The 23,633-nt window shown below is 36.2% G+C and overlaps 1 protein-coding gene across 2 annotated transcripts in view; it reads right to left on the reverse strand.

Annotated features, from left to right (window-relative positions):
- Positions 1-14,716: 14,716 nt before the first annotated feature.
- The window catches only part of SMOC2 (SPARC related modular calcium binding 2), an 87,324-nt gene continuing 78,407 nt past the window's right edge, over positions 14,717-23,633 (reverse strand). Inside the window, exons 12-13 of one of the 2 annotated variants that reach the window (XM_053459557.1) lie at positions 22,857-22,897; positions 14,717-15,852 (exon numbers count right to left, since the gene is read on the reverse strand). In XM_053459557.1, coding sequence (XP_053315532.1) covers positions 15,832-15,852; positions 22,857-22,897 — 62 coding nt within the window. In that variant the 3' untranslated portion in view covers positions 14,717-15,831. Of the gene's footprint in view, positions 15,856-22,856; positions 22,898-23,633 lie in introns of both variants that reach the window. The other variant, XM_053459556.1, reaches the window with a different exon arrangement.

Genomic DNA, 23,633 nt, shown 5'->3' on the forward strand with positions numbered 1-23,633 from the left:
AATGATTGTATTATGTATTTGACATCTTCACTGGTATACATGTCTGAAGTTAACCACCAAATCAATTACGGTATATCTAAAAGTCGAGGCATTGATCACTATATAAACAGTGATCAATTTGCATGTTCCCTCCTAATGTTCGGTGAAGCATGCATTGAAGTATGAATTATTCTAAATTGAGCTCATATGTTATATGTAATTTAAATAAAAACTACCAATATATTATATAAAAATAGAATTTTAGACAGATGCAGTTGAAACAAATGAGTGGTGTTCAGGTGTTTCAGTCATACCCATTGCTAACAGATATATAAAATCAAGCACACAAACATTGGCAGTAGAATGGGTCAACAGCTCAGACGCCTCAGTTCCAGGGAAGGGTAATGTTAATGCTACAGCATACAAAGACATTTTAAACAATTGTATTGGTTTGGCAACAGTTTGAGGAATGTTCTTTCATGTTCCAGCATTACTGTGTCCCTGTGCAGAAAGCAAGGTCAATAAACATATGGCTTGATAAGGTTGGTGTGGAGGAACTGGAGTGGCCTACACAGAACCCTGACCTTAACTGCATTGAACATTTTTGGAATGAATTGAAACTTACTAATAGATTCGCAATCAGATTTGTACGAATTGCAAATTTAACATAATTCCATCCAAAGCTCCCTGGCTGTAATTGAATGGCCTCTTGAAATAAGTTTGTTTTTTTGCTTGCCTAGAACTCTTGCAGATTCGTGGTATGTGGTGGTAAAAGACATACCTGTATTGAACATCTTTGGAATTAATTGAAACTTACTAATAGACTCGTAATCATATTTGTATGAATTGCAAATTTAACATAATTCTGTCCAAAGTTCCCTTGCTCTTTCACTTCCACTCCCTCACACTCTCTGAATGTCTCCTTACCTTCTCTGTGGACCATGTCTGCTTCCGTATCTCGTAGCTCTGCAACTATATCTTGTATCTTTTTGTTCTTCATCTTCTTGTTCTTCTCTCTTCTCTTTTCTCTCTTCTGTCTTCTTTGTTCATCCGACTCACCACAGACATAACCTAACCGGGAAAACCTCCTGATTGGAAGGTCGGGGTAGAGGACATCACAAGAAGCCATTTTGCCCTAAAATGACAAAGCTTCCCGTGACGTCCTCACCGCCAAATTTAAAATGACCCCCTGATTTTTGTCCGAAGCGAGCAGCCAGGAAACGAATAAGCCCAAAATGAACTGACAAATCTGGCCCATTTGCACATGCCTATTTAACAAAAACTTTAATGTTAGAAAAGCCTACCAATACTCAAAATCAGCAACAGCTAGCGATAAAAAGTGTTTGTCCTGACTCTTTTTGATAACCCTTTGTGGGTTTCTTTTTCTGCCAAATGTTTCTGGACCACTACATTTCTAGGCTATTTGGCTAGGATTGTTCCCTAGCCAGGTACCCATTAGTCCTCCCTTATATATTGGCTCATATTTAAAAGATATGTTACGCTTTGCCCTGAATATATGCCATGCTTCCTGTGCATATAGAAAATAAAGGCCTAGACAGCTCTTTAAAAATATAAAAATGGTTAAAAATAAATAGTACAGTTCTTTTCTTGAGCAGTGGAGCAAGTCTAAATTGTTATAATAAGTACATCTAGAAAATATAAAGTAGACTTTAAATCAAGCATTTTCCAAATTATACTGTAAGAAGACAACATAAATGGGTTAATGGCTAAATGTCACTTGGCTATCTCTTTGGTCGTATAGCCATTATTATAATTTGTATTTTAGTTCATTGAAATTCATTGAAGAATTAAAAAGGTTTGCAGGTCTAGTATTTTTCCCTCATAAAGTTATATTTGAAAAAAAATAAAAAAAATAAAAAAAAGCAACAAGACAATGATATGTTTCATGGGAAACCTGTGCACCTGGCCAGAAACACAGATGGCAAAATCAAGTTGTCAGCAATGCATCCTATGTTGCATTCCTTTTTACAGTTGGCCTCTTAATCCCCTAAGTTTTAGAGGAACTGACTGATAGGTGTAGAAAGATTAAAAGGAATTGGTTTAAAAGTAAAGGTTTTATTAATGATCTGAAAAAATGGACATTTTGGGCACCTCTAAGACTTTACTTTGCATATAAAGGCATTTTTGTTTTACTTTTCATCAATATTACATGAATGAATTGCTACAAATTAAAAACATTTACATTAAGAATAAACTTGTGGTTGTCCACAAGCTACCCAAGCTTCTCAGACACACATTTTGTAAATATTATAGGTAATATGTTAAAGACATTAGATTTTTCCTGGTGCATGAAAACTGGCATTTCATATCTTTGTTCACTTTCACTGTTTTAACTCTTTCCTTACGAAGGGTTTATTGTACTCATCAAACGATACTTGCTGGTGCCTGGGAGTGATAGTCAGCTAAAGAGGTTAGCTGGCTGCTGACTATCACCTTGTAGGCCAGTAGCACAAGAAAAAAGAACACCGGAAAAACTCTATGCTATAATACACATTATGAAAAGGAGGAAAAGATTGAAGACACTAGTTGGATGAGAGTTTAGCTAAAAGAGGCCAATGGGCTGCTGGCCAGGCCACACAGATTGTTACCTACTAAGGCATTAATATGAAATATGATTGAAAAGGGAGGACAAGTGGTTGTTTTGAGATATTTCAGAAATTCAACCTAAGAACAAGAATTCTGAAAGTATGGAAAATGATTGAAGGTGGGGGGAAAAAATGAAGAAACTTAGTGATGGCCTGGCAGACAGTCAAAGAGTAAAGAATGTGTTCCACGGCTGCTGGCCAGTCCACACAAACACAGACTGCTTTCTGGGCTGTCTTACTATCTACCCATCTATCCTGGATCTAAGACAGGATCAAGGACTGATTAAGGACTGAGTGCTATATCAGGAATAACGGGCAGACTAGATGGGCTGAATGGTTCTTATCTGGCATAATATTCTGTGTTTCTGTATTTCTGGAATCTGAAATACACTTTTTTTTCTGATACTCTATAATATTTACATACAATAAAAAAGTGATAGAAAGGGGTGCTTACTGATTAATTAGCAGACACGAGTAATTCCTGCTCATCTACAGAGTATAGTACTCTATTACAAACCTGTGCATCAAAGTGAATACTGGTGGTGGGCAAGGTCATAGTGAAACTGAATGTTCTTATATTTAATCTACTTAAATATATTTATATTAATGCCAACCTATAGAGGGTGAGGAACCCACAGTTTAGCTTGACCTTGAATTTTCTTTATAATGCCTGTGTTGGCTAGTGATAGCAGAAGTAGTGGCCTAAGCTGAAGTGCTAGTAGCAATGGATGGTTATTGGTTAGTGACCGAGCTAACAGAGATAATACATTTTCAAATTGGTTAGAAGCACCTAGTTGTTGCAGATAATGATATGGCAATATGTGTATTTTACTATTTCCATTTGTACTGCGACACTGCTCTTTAGTGACGCCACAATTTTATGCTGTAATAGGCCAGCAGATGGCGCACTGCACTCTTTTAAGATAAAAAAACAGTTTGAAATGCTTACTTTTCTGTTTTGTTTGTTTCATAGACATACATTTGATAAAAAAAGTATGAAGATTCATAAGCATCAAACCATCATAACCTTTGTGGTTAAATAAAAAAATTTTGTTTTCGATTCAAAAAGTGAACAGTTGGGAAACGAAACTTGTCGTGCAAAAAAAAACAACCGATGCAAAAACAAAACAAAAATTTTGTGGGCATTCTAATGGTGGGACAACATTATTGTTTTAGAATTATAAAACAATGATACAGGGGACCTCCAAGAAAACCAATATCAACAATATGCACACACTGCTAATCATTGATCTCATGATTCTGGGGTTCAGCTTCCTTAGCCAAACCATAACAAAGCTTCTGTATAAATGATGATATATTTTTCTGTATTGACTGGGTATTTTTCAAAGTGCTGGATGACATGTTTTAGGGTCCTGAAATTATGGATTGATTAAGTCAGGCTAAATATTATGAGCATATGTTGCTTGGTGAAGTTGGGCCCTGGCAGTGCACTATTCGCGTACTGTTGCCTAGTTTCACCCCTGTGTGCCACTGGCTCATGTTTGAAGCAAAATTGCATTTTTTTGCTTGATAAAATAAGTGCACATAAGTGAAAACTAATTTCAGATGTAGAGTTTCAAAACATAGCCATTTAGATCCAAAACAGGATAAATACATGGGGAGGGACCCCTTAACACATCTTGCCGAGGGGTCCAGGATTTTGTATTACGCCACTGTTTATATAGGCCGACACAAATTTTAAAAGTCCATCAAATGGCTAACCAAGCTTTGTTGTACACTGCCTCTGGCAGTGAATAAGTTAAGCTGCACACATAGAGGCATATTGTATTGTGCAAATAAATTATCTTTGTCACTTTCATGAACGCCTCTGGCCCATTATCACATTTTCTGTCAGTTGCCCTTTGATTTTTCATATCCGAACCACCCCATAAGTCTTTTTATAAGCATCGGTCATAAAGCTGATTATGTCACTGGTGATCTGACCCTATTCATAACATTATAATAGTAGTTCAGCTTAAGAATGTAAGACTAGGCTGACATGAATGATAAATTGCTGCATATTTGAATTCCCTTTTTTAACAGTATCCGTCAAAGAAAGAGTTCACTGTAATCATTGTAATAGGGTTATTATCTAAAAAGCTTTTTCATGTTATGTCATGCTGAGCTGACGTTATCAGTATGTGGATGAAATCATTGTAATATGCTGTATTAAACTAGAAGGAAAAGGATGAATTTGGTTGGCCAAGTGTTTGGCTAATGGAATGGGATGCAATGGGCCTGTAGATTTGAAAGAGGCCCAATCAAGTCAATGGAAGCTGCAGTACATACTCCATACACTAGGGGCTGATGGTCTATGGGAATATATATACACGCTCCTGCACAACCATCTTACAATTCACTGCCAGAAGCCACGGAAATGAGGACCTGGGAATGACCATGAAGTGCTGCCTTGCAGTATGCGGCATGTATAAACACATGGGTGGAAATTCATTACATCTTACATACTGCAGGGTAGCACTTTACCTAAGCCAGTCAGAAATATGTATAAATTATATGAGTTCTGGAAAACATGGACAAGGCACATATCCTAATTAACCATTGAGCACTGTATTTTCCTTACAAGTAGAGAGCCACGTGGCTTCCACTTTTACTCACTACAGCACATTCTTAGTGGCTGATCCTGTCATATGACATAAAGAAGCTCCCTCTGCCATCACTGATCATACACCAGATATGAAGTCTGACTGTAAATACCCCTGCTGAAGGAGACAAACAATGTACCAAGTGGGCCACCATCTGCATCCCCCCAACTACTGTGTTTTTGCACTGCAATACAGGCAAGTATATAGATTAGGGCCCCCGGGGATGAATGCCTCAACTGGTTCCATGCTTATCTTCTTTATATCTGGCTTAAATTACTGATGTCATTACCTCTCTTGTGTCTGAAATGTTCTTGTTTTTTTTCTTTTCATAACTTTGACCAAAAAACAGTACAAAGGTTATCCTGTGGTTATAGGCCATTTTTTTAGTTATATAACACTTCAACTAAAATCAAATGACCATTATATTTTTATTTCAGACTGCTTATTTTTCCATTCATTTGACCTGACAGGTTTATATACACATGCTTATACACTCATTCCTTTAAAGGGATTCCTCCTTTGTAGTTTCCTTTTTATCCTCCTATTGTTATAATTTTGATTTATAAACCATATAAAAGTTTATTTTGTTTAGAGTTGCCCACTCATTGCTTCTTTACGAAATCGCAATTTCAACAGTTGGTGCTGAGAATGCAGTGTACAGAAATGTAATTTTAAAATTCTATATAAAGTATTGGATATATGGTATAGATTCCAGTTGTAGTGTCAGCGTAAAAGATAATTTAGTCTTTTCAGAAATATATAACATCTGTGTAATTCCGCCCTAAGGAATAAATCAGTATGGTTGTTTCAGTAGAGAGGCTCACAGGTCAACTAGATCAGCCATAACGTTATGACCACTGACAGGTGAAGTGGATAATACTGATAATCTTTTTCTCATTGCGCCTGTCAGTAGGTGGGAAATATTAGGCAACAAGAGAACATTTCATCCTCAAAGTTGATATGTTAGAAGCAAGAAAAAACTTTGACAAGATCCAAAATGTGAGGGCTAGATGACTGGGTCAGTGCATCTCCAAAGCTACAACTCTTTTGGGGTGTTTCCGATCTGCAGTGGTCAGTACCTATCAAAAGTGGTGCAAGGAAGGAAAAGCAATGAACCGGCAACAGGGTCATGGGCAGCCAAAGCTCATTGATGTACGTGCGGGCGAAGGCTGGCCCGTGTGGTCAAATCCAACAGACAATTGCTCAAATTGATGAAAAAGTTAATGCTTGTTCTGATAGAATGGGGTCAGAACACACATTGCATCAGAGTTTGTGTATAGGGTTGTGTATCCGCAGGCCAGTTAGAGTGCCCATGCTGAACTCTGTCCACTGCCAAAAGCACCTACAATGGGCATGTGAGCATAAGAACTGGACCACGGACCAATGGAAGAAGGTGGCCTGGTCTGATGAATAACGTTTTATCTTACATAACGCTAATGGCCGGGTGCGTGTGCATTTGGATCACCTGCTGTGATACGCAAATTAAAAAAGAAAACAACATAAGGAATTATATATTATTATGGTGATCAGCATGACAAACAGAAGTGGATTGATAAACATTTTAGAAATGTGATATTTACATTTTCATATTCTTACACTAAATTTACTGTGGACGGTGTCTGATCATGATAGCTGCATCCCCCATACTTTTTACTGTAACATTTTGAGTAACTGGCACCTATTACAATGTGGTAGAGGAAAAGTGAAAATTACTGGAGTTACAGCATTGCCGGAAGTGTTTTGTTTGGTGACATCATTTTTAAAATGTATGCTTATTTCACTCCAATTGTATCAGAAACTACTTCTCTTTACAATCAGTTTGTGCTCTTTGAGTACTGCCATCATAGTTAGGGTATGTTAGAAACCCTTTTCAAAATTAAGTCAGATTAAAGGGGGGAACAAAGGCAAACTAACCAAAGGACAAGTAGCTACAAAGTAAACCAATAAATACAGATTATTCAGAAAAAATAATCATTATAGCCCCTATGCATGAAATTGTACATACATTTCTTTAAGTTGCTTCTGACATAATGAGTTATCTGGGTTGCAACGACTGACCCTCATAAATTGTGAGTACGGGATGATTTCTTCATAGTCGTAGGGTGCAATAAAAAGTACTCTTCAGTTGAAAACCAAATAATTAATTGTCTAAAAACTGTATCGATCTATATTCATGGTGAACCGTATGAGTCAAGTTGCTTTAGCTCCGTTACCATGTTCAACATGTATTATGTTGCTTGCGGTTCAAATCAGATACACATCATCGACAAACCTACAGAAAAGAACAATGTGTTGACCAAATTTCTGCAGAATAGGTTCATGTACATGCACATAATGATGATAAAAATAAAAAACTAACTATGTTCACACTTTAAAAAGAAAATTGATGTTGTAACATTTGTAATAAAAATTCAGTGGGGGAGCCACTGTACTATTTCATTTCCATAATTATAGTACATACAGCTTGTATACATGCCTGGTGAGGAATGATAGTGTATAGGCTAGTGACATTCATGGTAACCAGCCAAATATCAGTGTATGATAAAATCACCTCTTTGACCCGTGTTAAAACATCTAGTGTGTCACGAATCCATGCGCTTCAGTGCTGTGCTGGATGAAAGTCTAGCTGTTTGGCAATAGGTTCCAAAAGAGTGCCCCTAGCTGACACAGCTGGCCATCCTGAAGGTCTCACTGCATTCGTATACATCTTAGGTATAGTGTATAATGCCAGGTGTATAGGGTGTTTTTCATACTAAAAATCAAATGTAGGCATGTCAATATAGCCATTAGAGAGCCCTTCTTGTAAAATGGACACCATTTTCTTCCTCAGCTGGATCATGTGGAGACTTCTGGTACACCTTAATGTCCTCAACTGACTCACGATCTCCTCCTTGTACATAATATAACCTAGAATTACCACCTTTCTACTATTTTCTGCTGGTCAGTCACAACTTAACTGATTATTTCTTATACCTATTTTTATGGTATTTTGCATCAGGTATGGTGGTTTTACTCACATGGACACTGAAAAACATTATTTTCACATCACAAAGCAAATAATGAGGAGAACGTTGGCTTTTTCATTATATGTTCACTGGTCAGGTAATGGTTAGCAGTGAGATGTGAGACAGATGTTGTATGATTTGATGTTTGGCATAGGCCTAAGGTTAAACAAGAGAATACTGGAAAGCACATGGCAGGTTTGGCAGTGATGAGATCATTGTAAATAACAATTCTCAAAGTTTGGATATAATTTTTTATTTCATTTTCATATAAAACATGCTCTAAAAAATATGTCTTGCATTTTCCATAGGGATAACAGTAGGGTGGACTGCCTGTAAGGCATACTAATGGCCTAGTAGTAATAGGGCCCCAAAACAGTCAAGAGCTACATGCCCATTAACTATTTTTTCCTAATACACATTAACCAAAGAGAATAAAAATATAATGGTGCTTCTATATAAAACATGGCATGTTTAAAATAAATATAATTTTGCCTCTGTATAAGTCAATGGTAAGACCCCACCTTGAATATGCAGTACATGTCTTGGGCACCTGTTCTAAAAAAGGACATCATGGAGCTTGAAAAAGTGCAGTCTGACTACTAGAAAAAGGTCAAAAGAGTAGTATAAAAGTGCGGAGGTGCGCGTTAACCAGTTATAGCAATTAGCAAACCTGGGAACTTCTGAGCGCCGGCTACCTGGAACCTTCCCTTGCGGGATGCAGCCAGGACTGCCCACTGACATCAGTGGGTGGTACCGCTGATGTTGGTGGGCGGTCCAGCTGACGTCGATGGGTGGTCCTGCTGACAGCGGGGGCATTCCCAATGACGGCAGGGGCGTCCTCACTGATGTCAGTGGGTGTTCCCGCTGACATCACACGAAACACCCCCCATTTGCATGTAATTGGAGAGAAAACACTGGAAGTGTACAATAACCATGTGTCCAGGCTGGTTGTTCTTGGAGGTCTACAGTGTTACTACACATACAACTGAATATAAAAGGATTTGTTATCAAGCAGTTTGGATAATTTGCATGTTTTGGGAATATAAAAAGTGCAAGATGAGTGAGATAAAATATTAACAACTGTTTGTCACTACCTTGGATGCATTTGATTTTCGTTGAGACAATGGTGTATGCTTAAAATAAAGTTTGATTTCTTGTGCATTAATGTAAGCCAATTTAATTATATGTCTGATAACCATTTTAGTAACATTTTCTAAAAGTGAGCATCGTTTACTTGTAGATGTATTATCCTGAAAATATGAAAACTCTGGCTTTTTCATTTAACCTGAGCAGAAATATTGGAGGACGTTTAAGCATTTATGCAATGGCTTCTAACCCATTACATTCCACAGCACTGACTTCTGGATAGCCAGGTGGAATCTTTTTTTTCCATATTAAACAATGTTGTTTTATTTTACAATATTAAATCTTAGTGATGGTGCCAATATAAATAACACGAGAGGAAGATGCATTCAGTTGGAAAGAAGAATTTTATACTCTGCATAGCAAGAAAAGAACATTAAACTAGTGTAAAAATATAATATTGGGAAAACATTATCAAGTAACAGCAAGGTGCTAAAGAAAGGCAAATAACGAAGTATAATTTTATGACACACAGTAGTATAACACATTCTTTAAAGGTGTCGAGAGGGACGTGCGCGAGGGACGCCGTGGGACCCCGGCCGGACAGGTAGGTGTAACACCGCATATCTGTGAACTGTCCAGGTTTAGCCTATAGGTTCAAGGAATCAAAGGCACAAGTAGGGTTTTGGAGAACCTACAGAAAAATGTAATGGGCCATATATGTAATCCAAGTGATTAAATTTATATTTTGTAAACATAAAATAAACTAAATCTATAATCACAGATTAGAGTGATATAACCAAGGCCTCTTGGAGAAATGACAGGACCTCTGTGGCAGCCTTTGATCTTTGTGTAGGAGCCAACTCCATGTCCTGAGTCTGCCCACTCCTTGGCCTATTAAGACATTTGGGACGACCTGACCCTACCACCTCCCATATGGAGCAGAAAAGGAGAGGTCTGGGGGAACAACCATGGGAAGTTCATATACAGTATTATGCTCAGGGGTGAGCCTAGGAGCCAAGGTGCAGTATTTCTTTGGTGCCTCCCTCACATAAAAGACACACCTATACTAACATGCAAACTTGCTCACTCTAAAACTTTAGACTTATACACATACACGCTAGCTCCCACGGATGCTGGGAGCCTTATTGCGTCTGTGAATATGCTGCAAAATACTTGAAACACCTGGCAGTTTTAGAGTAAAAAAAAAAAAAATGGCATTAATTTTAGCATTTATATAGTAACTATGGGAAACAATTGAATTAAGTAGTGATATGTACATTCCAGACCAAAAACACATTGCCTAGCAATGGGAAAAACAAATAGAGGATACATACAGTATCTAAGCACAAATGACAATTTCAGCATATAAATTGTGTCATGGGGCACCAGCAAGCTGTTTGGGGGGAAAAGATAGCACATGCAGGTTGTTTGAGGGCACAGAGAAGCTGTGCAAGGATGGTATAGACAGGCTGCTTGGTTGTAAAGATGGCACTGGTAGGCTGTTAGGTGAAAATATGGCAGAGACAAGCTGTTTTGCAGCAAAGATGTCACAAGCAAACTGTGTAGGGCAAAGATGGCACTGGGGACAAGGGTGGCACTGTGAGTGATGGTGCTTGTAAAGTCGGGTGGGGGCGGTTTTCGCCCTGTGGTTTCTAATTAAATTGTATGAATTATTTTTGTTGAATATTGTATGAATATGAAGGGAGCATACTAACGTAAGATGATGAGGAAGTAAAGGTTAGGTATAGAGATTATGAAATGTTATGATAGAAAGCATGAAGATGGAGGGGATAATGGTAGGGGATGGAAATGATGATGGGGGGCATGATTATGGTGGTTGGGGGATAATGATTGTGTTGGGGGTATGATGATGTTAAGGGGCAGCTCTACATTAACACATACATACAGGCACTATAACACCATAACCATGCACACATATACACATACCCACTAACACTTTACACATACATGCATACACATACTGCACACACACACTAACAACCACTCTTACACCATTTACTTTCATATACATGCACACACACCACTCATAATACACTTACCCATACATACCAACACATCCTTTTACCTTGCCAGGAGCCTTAACTCTAACTGCTCACACAGACATTGCATTTTGTAACTTTGCCGCGTTCTCGCCTCCGTGAGTTTAGACCAGCCCTTTTTGACGAATTTTCAAATACCCCCTCCTGCACCCATGCCAGCCCACCTCTGGGATCCCCACTAGGCAGGAGTCCCATGCAATGTGAGGGTCCATGTTACGTCCTAATATAATTTGAATAATTGTGAAGCTTGGCACTACATTTTGCTATTTTTTGCTACTAAGCTTAAAGTGAGAATTATTTTCTTTGTTCTCTTGACCGATTAAATAATTTTTCACACCTACATGTTTTTAATGGTTGAATTATTTGTGCAACAAAGAAGAAAGTGACATTGAAAAAAATGTGAATCATGTAAGCTATTTCTTTCCCTTTCTTTTTCATCTTATTACATGTATTTTCTAATGGTGCCACTGGATTCCATGTTTCATAAAGGTCAAATACGCAGTAGTTCCTAGAATCATCTCAAAAAAAGAACATTAGTATTACTTCAAAGCAGAGGAGGATCTTAATTAAAACATTAATAAAGTGATATATATATATATATATATTTTTACATTTTATATAATGCCAATATGATGACATGCCATAAGATTATTCATAATACGGACAGGTAAGATCCCTACATTAATAGTAAGGACGGAATGTGCATTGACATTCATAGAGACTCATGTTTGCAATGTGTCACTTTACTTTAGATTGTTTGTTTTAAACGTACTAGGATTCATGATAAGTTGATATGTGACACTGTCTGTAAATGTTAGTATACAGCTGCACCCTTGCTCGACAAATTAACACATAATAAGGTATCTGTGTCAGGTGTGAAACATAAAAACTAAACTCAATTAAAATAATAATGCAATGGAAGCAAAAACAAGAGAGGTAGACAGGGTGGTATTTTGTGCAAAAGAGAGGGACATGGATGGCAGATGGCTGTAGAAATTCTGTAGACGTATTGTAGATTTGGAATTTTGCACCCGTATCCACACAATAGCACAGGTGTGCATTTAAGTACAGCCAAGACGGTTCATGTTTTAAGGATACATTTGCCTCTGGGCAGGTCTAGCAGTTAGAAAGGCTCAATAAATGAGTAGGACACCTGTGTATAAACAGACCTACAACTAACACTTTCACTGTTCTTTGGAATACCTCTTGCAAAACCACGTTAATGACATTACCAGCTTTGGTTTCTACCAGTGTTTGCTGAAACACAATATTAGATTTTTTATTGTTAGTATGTGTGATTTTAATTAAAATTTAAGTTAACTGTCCATTGCAATTGTATATTTCTTGTAAATGTGAAGCAAAACAAATTGTGGCTGTAAAAAAAACCCCTGCTAGTGAAAACGTAGCACTATATTTCACAAATCTGAAAATAAAACATTTAGTAACATTCACAATGTTCATTGTTGTGCGTTACGTACGGTTGGCCATGCCATACAAAGCTCCCTAGAAGCCTGTTCTCTCTAGAGGGAGCGGCCATGAAGTTCTTCCCAATACTTGAAAACAGGTAAATGCAGGAGTGTTAGATTGTTATGATCGTTATGGTTGGTACTGATTTGTAATATGACAATGGGGCAATCGGTATTTTCTTAGTTTCATGCATACATTAATTTGATTGATCTCTAAAAAAAAACAAAAAACAATACAGCTCTTTCTCAATATGAATCAATAGTGGAATTAAAACTTTGGCCTGACAGTGGTTGGATAAGGGACCTGCCGAGTAAATCTCTGAGGCTTACACAATAGATGGAGCAGGCTTAGAAAAAAAGAAGGCTTGAGGAAATCCATCGTGTATAGAGGGAATTTAGATAAATGTTCACAAAGCCTGATTTTGCCTGCCTCGACCCTTATTATTTTAAGATATTCTTTGCCTTTTCTTGTAGCTCATCACCTATCTGTTTCTCAGTTTTTCACCCATTCTTTTACACTGAGAGTAACTAAAAGTAAAACAAAAGATCTTCCCCTCTTAACCAATAACATCCAAAGTGCATGTGTTGCCACTTTAGTTAATACGCAAACCAATGTGAACATGTCTTTCTAGTCAACACTCCAAGTAGGGTGACCATGTTTCTTGTACAGTCACTAAATGAAGGGGGCTGTCCCCCATCTCAGGCAACCTTGTACCAGGCAGCTCAACAAGTGGTCGTTCCTTCAGGGGTATGTTAATCAGGCTGAACAAATTTCAGTGCTGTTGGTTGTGTCAAGCTCCCTGATTAACACTTTCAGACCTTGTTGGGTTATTTATCAAACCAATCCCATCATATTTTGTTTCTGAAAGAAGGTACTGTAAGTTTTTGAGCAAGGCCTAGGATGTCTCTATCTATCAATTTGAGTTTGCATTATGCAGAATCCATAAATTATTGTTGCTATAATATTATAATATTATAAGGGCATGGTGCATAATTAAATCAATAAGATAAAATACATTAAATAAAATAAATTGAGTGAAGTCAGTGAGTCCATTATTGAACTGACTAAACAATTAGATGTTTCTATCCCATGTAGATCAGGGTGCATATGTTATGAACGTGTATCACTTTTGACAAATCACATTGACTCTCATTAAATTTATAGGCTGATAAAATGTGAGTTTTATACCAAAGAATTATTAATGGGAGTTGCATTAATTGGGCCTACCTCTTGAGTGTTTTGTTACAATTTTGTACACAAATATACATTTTACAAAATTTTCCTCATTGCAATACATACATATATGCATTGGTAGTTTGTGTTCATGTAAGGTTGAGAACTGCCCATGACAAGGAATCTTGCACCGCAATCAGAAGCTGGAACCAAAAATGTGAAGTAAAAACACATTTTGTTCATGATTCACTAAATCATTCTTTTTACTCAGACAAACACACATCTCCCATAAAGTCAAATTGAACTCCACAGCAAAGGATTGAAAAAAATCTACTTTATATAAAAGCCATTAAAGAACATGACATTAAAAAATACAAATGAAAAAAGAGCTATAGATGTCCTCCATACAACAGTAGCATAAACAAATTATGTTACATTCATTTCAGTTTAGAATACTGATTTATCATACTTAAAAACTGACCTTAACACACTAATCACAAAAATCTATAAAACTTACATTGACATCTACAAAAGATATATACAGTAAATACAGAAAAAATACACATGGTATAGCTATATAAAACATTATTGTGCTGTGTTTATAGAAAACCTGTTGCTGCAAATATGAAATTGGGTTATATTTTCAAAGTTGTTGATGTACATTCTGTTAAAATGTATTAATTTATAATGTTGCTCAAATTGTGTGTATACATACTATATATATATATATATATATATATATATATATATATATATATATATATATATATATATATGTAAAGAGAGAGCCACCAGTACTATTTATTAGCTGTTAAATGCCGTAAGTAAATCTAACTTAGCCTTTTCTCTAAACGCTAATGAAAAAAGAAAAATCTGGTGTGTTTCATTGTCTATCAACTGTGCCTTGGGTTATTGATCATTGCAGCAGCTGAATATAATTTATTGATGTCCAGAGTCTTGAAAACCTTTTTTTATGCACTCCAGCTATAAAGTTCACATCTGCAAATACTTGTCCCTTAAGGCACCTCAAAAGGAATGAAGGAATAAGGTATAAATGCCTGTTCAAACGTCTCCCAGATGGCAAGGAGCATGTTTAAGGCAAGGGTTGCAAAGTCCTTGCTCTTCCTCAAGGCAAATGTTCATAATTTGTTCAGGTGATAGCTTTTGCTACAAATTGACCCTAGGGCACACTAAGGAGGAATGAAAGGGAGGATAAAATCTCAGCAAGGTAAAAATAAAAGGAGACAACACGCAAACTTTCTCTGGGCCGTTTTGTTTCTGGCGATTAAATGTAAAATATAGAACAAAAAAAACTTTATTACAACCTTCCAATGTACGAAAAGATTGTGCCCAGAGGCTTCATTGTACTACCATGCAGATGCCAAAACAATATCCTGTGTAAACGCATATTTTGTTAATTATTTGAATGAGTGAGTAAAGCAGATATTAGCAGAGATTTATACCACAATGGCACTAAAATAACTAAGAACATGGTATGCAATATTGGAAATTGTATTACATGAAAATATGTTATTAAAGCACACATATAAAAGATTTACATTTTGGTAAGAAAATATGTATTAAAAAAAATTAAAAAAAAAGCTCAAATGCAAACTTTTACATCTTTAAAAGTTACAGAAAGCAAGGAACAAGGCACATACATTGTATGCGATAATTTTAACATGAGTTTCATTATGCTTCACAGATTCAAAAGTCTGTTTAAATATCACAATTCTAAAGTGAATTTACATTTAAAGTACAAAGTGCAAATACTATCATTTGTTATCACTGCCTACACAGCAAATCGGGCATCGGCTTCTGAAAAATGTATCTTGGTCACTCCGCGCGGAAATTATCCTTGTTTCTTTGAGTTCTGCTGCAGAAAACAAAAAACATTTATCTGTTACATATGATATTCAACATGTTAAGGAAACATCTAAAAAGCACAAATTATAGATTTAAATATATATATTATAATAATTTAAAAAATAATATTAATTTACTGCATGGTTATAAATGAAATGCTTACTTGTATACAGGTTAGAATCTTTGCTCATGTCTTAACTCAATGGGCAGTGCAGTTTTGTAGTTTTAGAATAAAATATCACCACTGAAATGGCCACAGTTGTAGGTAGGGTATTTTCACTAGCTATTTTAAACAAATCAATTTCCATTCTATTAGAAGCAGGTGGAATAATGAAATTATATTTAAAAATAATGTTGACATCATAATATTTTTTTTATTGAAAGATGCCTCGTAACAAGTAAACCCACACAGATTATATATTCTTTTCTTTTGATTTTTAGATGTATAGTCTAACATTTAGTATCAATAATACATTAAAATTATGAAAATATTTGAAAATTTTTTTTATTTCTATTTTACTCTGAAAATGGATCCCAAACCAGTTCAGCTGACCAGAATAGCATGACATATATTAATGTAAGTGTATTGAATTTGAAAACCCCAACATCCATAGATTTTTTTTAAAAAAAATTGGGAGTTAGGGGGCACAGAATTTGAGGCCAGTGTCGGATTTGGCACTGTTTGGGACAGCTCATCAGCTAAAATTCCTCAAAGTATATACGGTATTTCTTTGGAGAAAACAGGCCAAGGCATTCCACTAGGAGCGCTTGGACACATTCATGCAACCAGTTGGTCACCGATGCCTAGCAAAGGGAGCTGTATATTTAATTTTCATGACTTCCAACGTGAGGGAGCATGAATGACGGTTCTCAAAGACTGCTGTTGTTCACAGTGATCTAGCCTGCTGCTATAAAACGTTTATTTTATATTAATACTTTTATAAAAAATTATTGTTCTTCGAGCGCGGGAAGGTATGAGGCACCTGGATGCCTGGATACCAAAATCTAACAAACATAGTGGGCATTGGTATGCAATTTAATCACATTTGTCAACAAATCTGAAACTAGCCTATCTATTCTATTCCATATCTATACTGTATATATACCGTATATAATAAGACAGACTTGTGTAACTAAGTGAGTAACGCAGTGTGTCATCGCATTGTCTTCAAACGGAAGTCCTCAGTAATGGCTTTTAATGGCTTTTTAAAGCTAAATTAATGGTCAAATGTTCATTTACCTTTAAAGTAAAATACAATGTTGACTATCATTGATTGATAACCAGTGTCTTGCTCTAGAGGCAATTGTACTGGCATTTTGCCCTTACGTCCTTGAGCCAATTTTACTGGCATTATCCCGCGATTAGCCTTTTAATGTTTAGAAATGTTTCGTAGTAAGTAAATACCATGCATTGTTGCAAATGTCAGGTAATCTAAATGATACAGATCCTTTGGCCACTGTTATTTACAAAAATATGGATACCACATTGATTTGGCAACCTCATTTTGTACAAATTCAACTGAAAATGCCTGCTATGACTTCCAAAGCTACTCAGTGTCCATATAAAGTCATTTTTTTATTTTATTAACATCCTTGGACAGTACAAACACTAGCAACTGGAGAACCTCACATGACCAGACATCCTTTTATTTTGAAGCAAAGGCAATTTCCAGTACGTTTGAGTTTTGCAACGAGCATAAACAAAAGTCAGGGTCAGGGTCAGGGACTTTATGTTGCAATATATATGTCCCAACCTGTACTTAGTGCGGGGCAATTGTATGTCAGTTTTTCTAGTGCTACAGCTAAAAAGGCAGTCAATGTGAAAATTCTTCAAACTCTCACTTGCTCGGTACCCTAAAGTAAAACAGTTTGTACCTGCAGGCGTTATCTTTTAGTGTTTATTATATATATATATATATATATATATATGTTACAGAACTCTTTGAATTACAGGTAAATGGAAACTCAATAGACATTTATTTGAGAAAATACAAAAAAAACCTAATATATCTACAAAGCAGATTGAGTAACAAAAAATTAATGGTGTGTATGGTTTGAATTAGCAACCATCTGTGCACCTGTCCCTAGACTCAGTCTAATTTATTGATCTTATAGCCAAACAATGTAAGGAACTTTTAAGGGCAAATTTTGAAAAAAGATATATATTTAAACCTGTTATATAGCATGTTTTTTTTAACATAACAGGACACAAAATAACATGTTTTAACACATTTCTGCAATGCCTAAATTGCACTTAATTTGAATTACAATGTTCCACAAAACACCTTCCCAAATTAAGATCTGTCAAATATGGACAACACATGTGGCAATAATTGATGTCTTGTAGAGAAAACGAAAGCTCTTTGAACTATTTAAGTATTACTACATAATTGTTTTCATACTTAGGTATTTAACTTTGACATAGACCGTAAGATTAACTTTTTTTTTTCAAGTATCAGTGTCACCTACACAAAAAAACAAAGAAACTAGACAAATGCTTCAAATACCTATGGGTTGACATTTTAATTCCACTAAACATCACTTTTTCTATTACTTTCAATTGATATGTGCTCAATATCAAAATATTACTTAAATATCACGTGATCATTTTTTCACAATTATGTTTTACGGCACATACTTCATAAACAACATAAAAGCCCAAAATGCTTCCCGCAAAAGAACCAAAGGAAAAAAATACAAAGTAAAGTATGACAAGACAATTATCCTTTAAACCTAATGAATTGATGGCCCTCTAGCTCAAAGCCTCTGTTGAGAGTTTCCATATTTTAAATATTTACTGAAAAATGCCAACTTGATGAATCATCATAGAGTAGATCAGTTGTATGTATTTTCGTATGTGTTTGTGTAAAGTAGTATTATGGCAAAGCTATAGTATTGAAGTAAGCTGTGATTTTAGCAATTTAGCCCAATTCTCCATGTATTTACCATAGTCACAGAGTATGAATTATTTTGAAAACAGAGTTGTATCATTATTGTGACACTTGGGATCTGCCATCAGCCACTAGTTACTGTTCTTCATTTTTAACTCTTTGGTGATTGATGTCTTATCAAAATGTACAGTTTATTTCATTAAATTATTTTGGCATTCAAGGTTCCACATTTACATTATAAATTTAAATTATGCCATCTTTTGTCATCTCGTAAGGCTAGGAAACAAGTTACAACACTATCAATATGCATAGAGAACAGATTGCATCTGTATTGTGTTAAGGCATGACTATAAAGTATAAGCTTAAGACAAAAGCTCAGACATAAGCTTCCGTTGCAAGTGAAAAGAAAAATAAAGATCTATCTATAGCTATATTTATCTATGCCATCTTTGGCAAGGGAATGCTGCTCTATTACACACACAAAAAGAACCATTGTAACAACAGGTAACTGTTGGCAAACTCTTCACACACTGTTAGTATGATGAACACAGAACACATGAGACATTGAGATCTACGCCTATGTCAGGAGTTTTAATATATACTTAAGCAGTGTCACATTTTTTTGACTGCAAAGGTAACACAAACATTTTTTTTAGATGAAATCTGCTTTCTTTGGTTTGTCCGCAGTTAACTCATGAGATGCCGGAATTACAACAACAAAACAAGTAGCCTGTGTGATAAGTATTCAATATTTTTTTTTGGTGCTAACATTAAACATACTTTCCAGAGACCATCAATTTACCTTTTTTTTTTTTAAAACAAAAAGACAGTACTGGAAGAGCCATAAAAAATTCTCAAGTCACTGAGCAAATATCTAAATGTTTATTCTATCTGCTCTTTCTGAGTTATAATTGTTGGTGTCCTTACAGACATTCATCTGAACAATGTTTCTTTTACTCCTAACTATAATATGTCATTTTGCACCCTGGTTATGATTTTAGACAACTTGTGTGTTAGTACTTCATTGGCAGTGTTTTTTAAACATCCAAAACCCAGATGTTTAATTAAAGAAAGTAGGCAACCGCCAGGCACATTAGTTGTGAACCTGAAAACTGAAATGTAAATGTATGTCTGGGAACTACTTGAATGCAAAAGTCATCCAAATTAGTGCGTTATTCTTCCATGATTAAAGATAAAACTTTAGAGTTCATTTACTAAACGATTTGACGCTTGTCTTCTTCCTTTCCTTTATGTAGACTCATTCAACTTGAATGAAATGACACAATATCAACTTGGTGGATAGCCCCTGAGTTACAGGTACAATGTGGTAAAGAACAACAGAGATAACCAATAATACAGTATGTATTAAAAGGTGCAAGTACAAACATGGGGGACTATTGGCCATAATTACGGCAATGTATATTGTATACGCCAACAATTTTTTGATTGCAACAGGCAAGCCTAAAGGTAGATCTGCAAATCACAAAGCACAAAACCACTCCATATAATGTGGTGCATCTTATATATCAGTGGTTCTCAACTCATGGGTCATGACCCATAAGTGGGTCGCGACCCTGTCTTCAGTGGGTCGCGGAGGGTCAGGGCCGGACTGGAGGAAAATTTAACTTTCCTGGGGCTGCCTTACACATTCTAGCGGCAATCTGCGAGTATTACTCCCGATGGCAAAGCAAGTTGCTTGATTGCTTTGCTGTCGCTGTCTGCTCCTAGTGAGAGCTGAATAAAGTTTTTCTCTGATTGCTCCTCCCCTCCTCCTGCTGCAGCCCGCGGACAGCCTTTCCACTCCCTCATCTTTACTGAGGTTATTTTTGGGTCGCGACTTAATGACCAAAGACAAATGTTGGTCCTGAGGATACACGGGTTGAGAACCACTGCTATATATAAACTTGTTGTTTACAGCAACCCAATGAAAATAACTGTATCACATCAGCAATGGAGGTCTATTTATCCATTGAGGTTTATCAGCGATAAAGAAAGGTAGTTCCATTTACACTTACCATGATGCTGCTAACATGATTTTAGACATTGTGTCTATCATGTGCATGAGACAACTTTTATTTAACACATTATTTAATAGATCCTTAATAAATGTAATACATTTATTTTTGGTCCAAATTGCTTGACTTCTTAAAACAAGATAAGGAAAGGATAATAGCCACGGCATTTTTAAAACATGGTTTAAACACCTGTCAAACACTTTCTTAATGAAAACTGCATTAACATATGTTGCTAATTGGATGAATACACAGAGCTGCATTCGCTGCATATTTCCACTCAGGAACAGATGTTGTCAATAAAACCAGTTCTGAGTATACTTAAAGAGTTAAGAAGTGTTAGAAAAAACACATTACAGAATGCAAAGAAACTTGTGTTGTGCTCCGATTTCCATATAATGTATTTTAAAGCTGTATTTTAAAGAAGAAAGAAGTGGGCAACTACACAGTGTTATATATATTAAAAAAAAAAGCTCTGGCACCTTAACCGTTGCTATGGTGATAATACAAATTGTACAGACCCTACAGCATATTCTTAAGTTAATGAGATTTATCTCTACAGTGATTTGTATGCAGGCTTTAAGAAATCATGATGGAATTCTCTCAGCTTTTAGCATAATTGCGTTTATTTATCAAAAGTACAGATTTTTTTTAACGTTTTCAAGTCGGTGTTATATTTTGGAGCAGTTAAGCTTTTAGAACGTCAGGGGTTTCTTCCTCAGATAGAAGAGATTTCTTCTGAAGAAGAGACCTCTTTACATCTTTTATGTGTTGGCCCAATAAAAAGTACCGCCGCACCTAGCAAAAATCAGAACTGAGCACTGTCAAGGCCGTTTGGTAACTGTAAACCTTACACTGAATATTTGTTTTATTACAGTAAATGCAGCTAGTAAGTAAACATTTAAAAGAGGCCCTAAAACGGTTTCACTGGTTAATTAGAAAGGTTTTGGCCATCTTCAATGTTTTATCAGACTCTTGAGATTCTCCTAATTATTTTCCAGTGGAAAATAATGCTATAATCTGTAGCTATAAAATAAAAAAAAATATTTTATTACTAAAAGCACTCCTCACAGACCAAAAAATGCATTAACACATATCCTTCTCCTTTTTACGTCTGAAATGCTTCCAGAGTTTTGGTACATTAGTCCATTCTAGTGGGCCGATCACACACAAGATTTCTCTTTAGTTAATATCACTTATTATATCACCTATACACTACGTATATATGTGCACAGAGAAGAAGCAGGGCCCCTTGAGGATAATAGATGTGCGTCTGTTAAATATCAGAATTAATTTACCCAAAAAGAGGTTGTTAAGTTAAGGCATTTCAGCTGTTACTAGAACAGGTTTATTCTTCCTAACCTGCCCAACTTTTACACAGCCATTCCATTCACAAGAGAGTGGCGCCTCTGTTATGGATTTAAAACAAAGAGAAAACACCTAATATAAAGAATAGGGAGAAGCCAAGAAAATGCTTTCACCTGAATGACGAGATTTATCATGTGAAAGCCTAATGCACAATGATGAATACAATTTTGATGCATTTGGTGGAATATGACCCGCACAGGTTTTATCAAAGGGTCTTTAAGGTTTCCTTTGAACAGAAGTAAGGTAATAGAAGTATTATAAATCCAGGGAAAGGGTACAGCAATTGTGTTTGCAGAGTGCCTATGCCAACAGCTATCAAAGAAATGTTTGGAGACATTGAGGAACTGCCAACATTTCATTTATGTTTCGCCGACTAAGACAGTGATGTCATAACTTCCAGAAATTATGACTAAAAAAAACTTTTGAAACTGTTCTATCATTCATTGGTGCACTTGTGCATCAATAGCTGTCATTTTCTGTCTTTTGATACCCCCCCACACATTTTTATTGTTTTTGCTTCCAAAATAAATGCCCATATTATCTGACTTGCTCTTCCTCTAAAATGCTTGGTGCTTTATTTTAGATGTTAAATATAATTACAATTATTTCATTCAAATCATATTCTGTGGTTACAGTAAATGAGAATATCATTAGCCTACTTTTTTGTATATATAATGCCATAAACTGCAACTTGTTTAAAAAGAAGAAGACACTTACTTACAAGGAAATGTATTACTCACCTGCTTATTGCTAGAAGTACTCTCTCCATTATTTTTGGGACCTGTTGTGAAATAAGAATTAAACACATTACAAAAGGCACGTTAAGGGTTCCTGTAATAGCGAAGAAGACACATGATTTTATCATTACATTGTTTATGGTTTTGTAGCAATTTGGTTTCCAGGATACCACATTAACTCTAATTGACCTGTATTAATTTATCAAACTAGGTTCAAGAATCATATTGTAACATTAGACTTTTACTAATACCCTAAAGGGACACTCTTATAGCTCCATACATCCTCACAAGCAAGCAATGCATAGCTCAAATGGTGCCCATGTGGTCCCATTTTGCTGTCAGGTCATTGTCATAAAAGGTCTCCTACTGAAATCAATGGGATCACTTTCTACATTTTTAAGTTACATATGATGGTTGGAAAGTCCCATGCGAGCTAATAAGTAGACTTGTGCACATGGACTGAAGTGTTTCTGCAATTTTCTTTCTCTGTGGATCCATCTGCATTGTCCTTTCTTCCAGGGCCGGACTGGCCCACCGGGATACCGGGAAATTTCCCGGTGGGCCGGCAGGTCCGTGGGCTGGGACCAGGGGCGGGCTGGGACCTGAGCGGCCGCTGGGTGCTGATGCGGCCGGCCGGCGCTACTATAATACTTTTTTCTTAATTTAATATGGCAAGCTGGTCCGGCTTGCCATATTAAATTTTAAAAATGTATTACAGTATCGCCAGCTGGCCGCATCGGCACCCAGCAGCCGTGTGCGATGGCCGCTTAGTGATGGGAG

The sequence above is a fragment of the Spea bombifrons genome, chromosome 3 (genome assembly GCF_027358695.1).
Source record: "Spea bombifrons isolate aSpeBom1 chromosome 3, aSpeBom1.2.pri, whole genome shotgun sequence".
Taxonomy (NCBI): domain Eukaryota; kingdom Metazoa; phylum Chordata; class Amphibia; order Anura; family Pelobatidae; genus Spea; species Spea bombifrons.